Source organism: Hemibagrus wyckioides, linkage group LG01 (genome assembly GCF_019097595.1).
Source record: "Hemibagrus wyckioides isolate EC202008001 linkage group LG01, SWU_Hwy_1.0, whole genome shotgun sequence".
Lineage (NCBI taxonomy): Eukaryota > Metazoa > Chordata > Actinopteri > Siluriformes > Bagridae > Hemibagrus > Hemibagrus wyckioides.
In genome coordinates, this window is record NC_080710.1 from 33,375,780 (window position 1) to 33,383,279 (window position 7,500).

General features: G+C 41.8%; 1 protein-coding gene across 1 annotated transcript in view; it reads left to right on the forward strand.

Moving 5' to 3' along the window:
• ccdc78 (coiled-coil domain containing 78) overlaps positions 1-7,500 on the forward strand; it is a 34,670-nt gene that overhangs the window by 14,396 nt on the left and 12,774 nt on the right. The window contains exons 5-7 of the mRNA XM_058415569.1: positions 387-437; positions 892-974; positions 1,046-1,124. Of these exons, the coding sequence (XP_058271552.1) occupies positions 387-437; positions 892-974; positions 1,046-1,124 (213 nt within the window). The remainder of the gene's footprint in view (positions 1-386; positions 438-891; positions 975-1,045; positions 1,125-7,500) is intronic.

A 7,500-nucleotide genomic window follows, 5' to 3' on the forward strand; every position in this document is an offset into this window, starting at 1 on the left:
CACACACTCATATACACACACAAGCACACACACACACACACACACACTCATATACACACATACACACACACACACTCATATACACACATACACACACACACTCATATACACACACACACAAACACACACACACTCATATACACACACACAAACACACACACACACACACTCATATACACACATACACACACACACACTCATACACACATACACACACACACAAACACAAACACACACACTCATACACACACACACAAACACACACACACTCATATACACACACACAAACACACACACACACACACACATTCATATACACACATACACACACACACACACACTCTCACACACAAACACTTGACCCTGTATGTGTGTCCTGTTTTTAGCCAGAGGAACTGAACCAAGGCTGCAATGTTATTGGGGACAGACAAAGACACGTGAGGACACTTTACATATATGTGTCTGTGTGTGTGTGTGTTTGTGAGTGTGAGTGTGTGTGCGTGTATGTGTGTGTGTGCGTGTATGTGTGTGTATGTTTGTGTGTGTGTATGTGTTTGTGTGCGTGTTTGTGTGTGTGTTTGTGAGTGTGTATGTGTGTGTGTTTGTGTGTGTGTATGTGTGTGTGTGTTTGTGTGAGTGTGTGTGTATGTCTGTGTGTGTGCGTGTGTGTGTGTGTGAGTGTGTGTGTGTATGTGTGTGTTTGTGTGAGTGTGTGTGTGTATGTCTGTGTGTGTGTTTGTGAGTGTGTGCGTGTGTGTGGAGTGTGTGTGTGTGTGTGTTTGTTTGTGTGTGTGCACATGTTTATTATTCCAACACAACTGGAGATGTTTAGGACAGAATGTAAATTCAGCACGTTTAATACTCTGAGTGTGTGTGTGTGTGTGTGTGTAGAGGGCCCAGTACGAGCTGAGGGAGGAGCTGGAGAGAATGAGGAAGAGTTATGAAGAACATCAACAACGACTTGAGGAGAAAATGTGAGACACACACACACACACACACACAAATACACAAATATCATAGTAAATGTGTGTGTGTGTGTTGTCAGTGCAGCTATGGGGAAAGAGCAGCAGGAGAATAAGAAAGCGATCCGAAACACACAGCAGGAGATCGTGCAACACTCAGCTGTAAGAGTTAGCCACTATATCACCTGTTAGCCACTATATCACCTGTTAGCCACTATATCACCTGTTAGCCACTACTATATCACCTGTTAGCCACTACTATATCACCTGTTAGCCACTATATCACCTGTTAGCCACTATATCACCTGTTAGCCACTATATCACCTGTTAGCCACTACTATATCACCTGTTAGCCACTACTGTATCACCTGTTAGCCACTATATCACCTGTTAGCCTCTACTATATCACCTGTTAGCCTCTACTATATCACCTGTTAGCCTCTACTATATCACCTGTTAGCCACTATATCACCTGTTAGCCTCTACTATATCACCTGTTAGCCTCTACTATATCACCTGTTAGCCACTATATCACCTGTTAGCCACTATATCACCTGTTAGCCACTACTATATCACCTGTTAGCCACTACTGTATCACCTGTTAGCCACTATATCACCTGTTAGCCTCTACTATATCACCTGTTAGCCTCTACTATATCACCTGTTAGCCTCTACTATATCACCTGTTAGCCACTATATCACCTGTTAGCCTCTACTATATCACCTGTTAGCCTCTACTATATCACCTGTTAGCCTCTACTATATCACCTGTTAGCCTCTACTATATCACCTGTTAGCCACTATATCACCTGTTAGCCTCTACTATATCACCTGTTAGCCTCTACTATATCACCTGTTAGCCTCTACTATATCACCTGTTAGCCTCTACTATATCACCTGTTAGCCTCTACTATATCACCTGTTAGCCACTATATCACCTGTTAGCCTCTACTATATCACCTGTTAGCCACTACTATATCACCTGTTAGCCTCTACTATATCACCTGTTAGCCTCTACTATATCACCTGTTAGCCTCTACTATATCACCTGTTAGCCTCTACTATATCACCTGTTAGCCACTATATCACCTGTTAGCCTCTACTATATCACCTGTTAGCCTCTACTATATCACCTGTTAGCCACTACTATATCACCTGTTAGCCTCTACTATATCACCTGTTAGCCTCTACTATATCACCTGTTAGCCTCTACTATATCACCTGTTAGCCTCTACTATATCACCTGTTAGCCTCTACTATATCACCTGTTAGCCACTATATCACCTGTTAGCCTCTACTATATCACCTGTTAGCCTCTACTATATCACCTGTTAGCCTCTACTATATCACCTATTAGCCTCTACTATATCACCTGTTAGCCACTATATCACCTGTTAGCCTCTACTATATCACCTGTTAGCCTCTACTATATCATCTGTTAGCCACTATATCACCTGTTAGCCTCTACTACATCACCTGTTAGCCACTATATCACCTGTTAGCCTCTACTATATCACCTGTTAGCCACTATATCACCTGTTAGCCTCTACTATATCACCTGTTAGCCTCTACTATATCACCTGTTAGCCTCTACTATATCACCTGTTAGCCACTATATCACCTGTTAGCCTCTACTATATCACCTGTTAGCCTCTACTATATCACCTGTTAGCCACTATATCACCTGTTAGCCTCTACTACATCACCTGTTAGCCACTATATCACCTGTTAGCCTCTACTATATCACCTGTTAGCCACTATATCACCTGTTAGCCTCTACTATATCACCTGTTAGCCTCTACTATATCACCTGTTAGCCACTATATCACCTGTTAGCCTCTACTATATCACCTATTAGCCTCTACTATATCACCTGTTAGCCACTATATCACCTGTTAGCCTCTACTATATCACCTGTTAGCCTCTACTATATCACCTGTTAGCCACTATATCACCTGTTAGCCTCTACTACATCACCTGTTAGCCACTATATCACCTGTTAGCCTCTACTATATCACCTGTTAGCCACTATATCACCTGTTAGCCTCTACTATATCACCTGTTAGCCTCTACTATATCACCTGTTAGCCTCTACTATATCACCTGTTAGCCACTATATCACCTGTTAGCCTCTACTATATCACCTGTTAGCCTCTACTATATCACCTGTTAGCCACTATATCACCTGTTAGCCTCTACTATATCACCTGTTAGCCACTATATCACCTGTTAGCCACTACTGTATCACCTGTTAGCCACTATATCACCTGTTAGCCTCTACTATATCACCTGTTAGCCTCTACTATATCACCTGTTAGCCTCTACTATATCACCTGTTAGCCACTATATCACCTGTTAGCCACTACTGTATCACCTGTTAGCCACTATATCACCTGTTAGCCTCTACTATATCACCTATTAGCCTCTACTATATCACCTGTTAGCCACTACTATATCACCTGTTAGCCTCTACTATATCACCTGTTAGCCTCTACTACATCACCTGTTAGCCACTATATCACCTGTTAGCCTCTACTATATCACCTGTTAGCCTCTACTATATCACCTGTTAGCCACTATATCACCTGTTAGCCTCTACTATATCACCTGTTAGCCTCTACTATATCACCTGTTAGCCACTATATCACCTGTTAGCCACTACTGTATCACCTGTTAGCCACTATATCACCTGTTAGCCTCTACTATATCACCTGTTAGCCTCTACTATATCACCTGTTAGCCTCTACTATATCACCTGTTAGCCACTATATCACCTGTTAGCCACTACTGTATCACCTGTTAGCCACTATATCACCTGTTAGCCTCTACTATATCACCTATTAGCCTCTACTATATCACCTGTTAGCCACTATATCACCTGTTAGCCTCTACTATATCACCTGTTAGCCTCTACTATATCACCTGTTAGCCACTATATCACCTGTTAGCCTCTACTATATCACCTGTTAGCCTCTACTATATCACCTGTTAGCCACTATATCACCTGTTAGCCACTACTGTATCACCTGTTAGCCACTATATCACCTGTTAGCCTCTACTATATCACCTGTTAGCCTCTACTATATCACCTGTTAGCCTCTACTATATCACCTGTTAGCCACTATATCACCTGTTAGCCACTACTGTATCACCTGTTAGCCACTATATCACCTGTTAGCCTCTACTATATCACCTATTAGCCTCTACTATATCACCTGTTAGCCACTATATCACCTGTTAGCCTCTACTATATCACCTGTTAGCCACTATATCACCTGTTAGCCTCTACTATATCACCTGTTAGCCTCTACTACATCACCTGTTAGCCTCTACTATATCACCTGTTAGCCACTATATCACCTGTTAGCCTCTACTATATCACCTGTTAGCCACTATATCACCTGTTAGCCACTACTGTATCACCTGTTAGCCACTATATCACCTGTTAGCCTCTACTATATCACCTGTTAGCCTCTACTGTATCACCTGTTAGCCACTATATCACCTGTTAGCCACTATATCACCTGTTAGCCTCTACTATATCACCAGTTAGCCTCTACTATATCACCTGTTAGCCACTATATCACCTGTTAGCCACTACTATATCACCTGTTAGCCACTACTATATCACCTGTTAGCCACTACTATATCACCTGTTAGCCACTATATCACCTGTTAGCCACTACTATATCACCTGTTAGCCACTACTATATCACCTGTTAGCCACTATATCACCTGTTAGCCACTACTATATCACCTGTTAGCCACTATATCACCTGTTAGCCACTATATCACCTGTTAGCCTCTACTATATCACCTGTTAGCCACTATATCACCTGTTAGCCTCTACTATATCACCTGTTAGCCACTATATCACCTGTTAGCCACTATATCACCTGTTAGCCACTACTATATCACCTGTTAGCCACTACTATATCACCTGTTAGCCACTACTATATCACCTGTTAGCCTCTACTGTATCACCTGTTAGCCACTATATCACCTGTTAGCCACTATATCACCTGTTAGCCACTACTGTATCACCTGTTAGCCACTATATCACCTGTTAGCCTCTACTATATCACATGTTAGCCTCTACTATATCACCTGTTAGCCACTACTATATCACCTGTTAGCCTCTATCACCTGTTAGCCACTATATCACCTGTTAGCCTCTACTATATCACCTGTTAGCCTCTATTATATCACCTGTTAGCCACTATATCACCAGTTAGCCACTACTATATCACCTGTTAGCCACTACTATATCACCTGTTAGCCACTACTATATCACCTGTTAGCCACTATATCACCTGTTAGCCACTACTATATCACCTGTTAGCCACTACTATATCACCTGTTAGCCACTATATCACCTGTTAGCCACTACTATATCACCTGTTAGCCACTACTATATCACCTGTTAGCCACTATATCACCTGTTAGCCACTACTATATCACCTGTTAGCCACTACTATATCACCTGTTAGCCACTACTATATCACCTGTTAGCCACTACTATATCACCTGTTAGCCACTACTATATCACCTGTTAGCCACTACTATATCACCTGTTAGCCACTATATCACCAGTTAGCCACTACTATATCACCTGTTAGCCACTACTATATCACCTGTTAGCCACTACTATATCACCTGTTAGCCACTACTATATCACCTGTTAGCCACTATATCACCTGTTAGCCACTACTATATCACCTGTTAGCCACTACTATATCACCTGTTAGCCACTATATCACCTGTTAGCCACTACTATATCACCTGTTAGCCACTATATCACCTGTTAGCCACTACTATATCACCTGTTAGCCACTACTATATCACCTGTTAGCCACTACTATATCACCTGTTAGCCTCTACTATATCACCTGTTAGCCACTATATCACCTGTTAGCCACTACTATATCACCTGTTAGCCACTATATCACCTGTTAGCCACTACTATATCACCTGTTAGCCTCTACTATATCACCTGTTAGCCACTACTATATCACCTGTTAGCCACTATATCACCTGTTAGCCACTACTATATCACCTGTTAGCCACTATATCACCTGTTAGCCACTACTATATCACCTGTTAGCCACTATATCACCTGTTAGCCACTATATCACCTGTTAGCCACTATATCACCTGTTAGCCTCTACTATATCACCTGTTAGCCTCTACTATATCACCTGTTAGCCACTATATCACCTGTTAGCCACTACTATATCACCTGTTAGCCACTATATCACCTGTTAGCCACTATATCACCTGTTAGCCACTACTATATCACCTGTTAGCCACTATATCACCTGTTAGCCACTATATCACCTGTTAGCCTCTACTATATCACCTGTTAGCCTCTACTATATCACCTGTTAGCCACTATATCACCTGTTAGCCTCTACTATATCACCTGTTAGCCACTATATCACCTGTTAGCCTCTACTATATCACCTGTTAGCCACTATATCACCTGTTAGCCTCTACTATATCACCTGTTAGCCTCTACTATATCACCTGTTAGCCTCTACTATATCACCTGTTAGCCTCTACTATATCACCTGTTAGCCACTATATCACCTGTTAGCCTCTACTATATCACCTGTTAGCCACTACTATATCACCTGTTAGCCTCTACTATATCACCTGTTAGCCACTACTATATCACCTGTTAGCCACTATATCACCTGTTAGCCACTACTATATCACCTGTTAGCCACTACTATATCACCTGTTAGCCACTATATCACCTGTTAGCCACTACTATATCACCTGTTAGCCACTATATCACCTGTTAGCCTCTACTATATCACCTGTTAGCCTCTACTATATCACCTGTTAGCCTCTACTATATCACCTGTTAGCCACTACTATATCACCTGTTAGCCACTACTATATCACCTGTTAGCCACTACTATATCACCTGTTAGCCACTATATCACCTGTTAGCCACTACTATATCACCTGTTAGCCACTACTATATCACCTGTTAGCCACTATATCACCTGTTAGCCACTATATCACCTGTTAGCCTCTACTATATCACCTGTTAGCCTCTATATCACCTGTTAGCCTCTACTGTATCACCTGTTAGCCTCTACTATATTACCTGTTAGCCTCTACTATATCACCTGTTAGCCACTATATCACCTGTTAGCCTCTACTGTATCACCTGTTAGCCACTATATCACCTGTTAGCCACTATATCACCTGTTAGCCTCTACTATATCACCTGTTAGCCTCTATATCACCTGTTAGCCTCTACTATATCACCTGTTAGCCTCTACTATATTACCTGTTAGCCTCTACTATATCACCTGTTAGCCTCTATATCCCGTGTTAGCCTCTACTATATCACCTTTTAGCCACTATATCACCTGTTACCCTCTATTATATCACCTGTTAGCCTCTGTATCACCTGTTAGCCTCTACTGTATCACCTGTTAGCCTCTACTATATCACCTGTTAGCCTCTACTATATCACCTGTTAGCCACTATATCACCTGTTAGCCACTACTGTATCACCTGT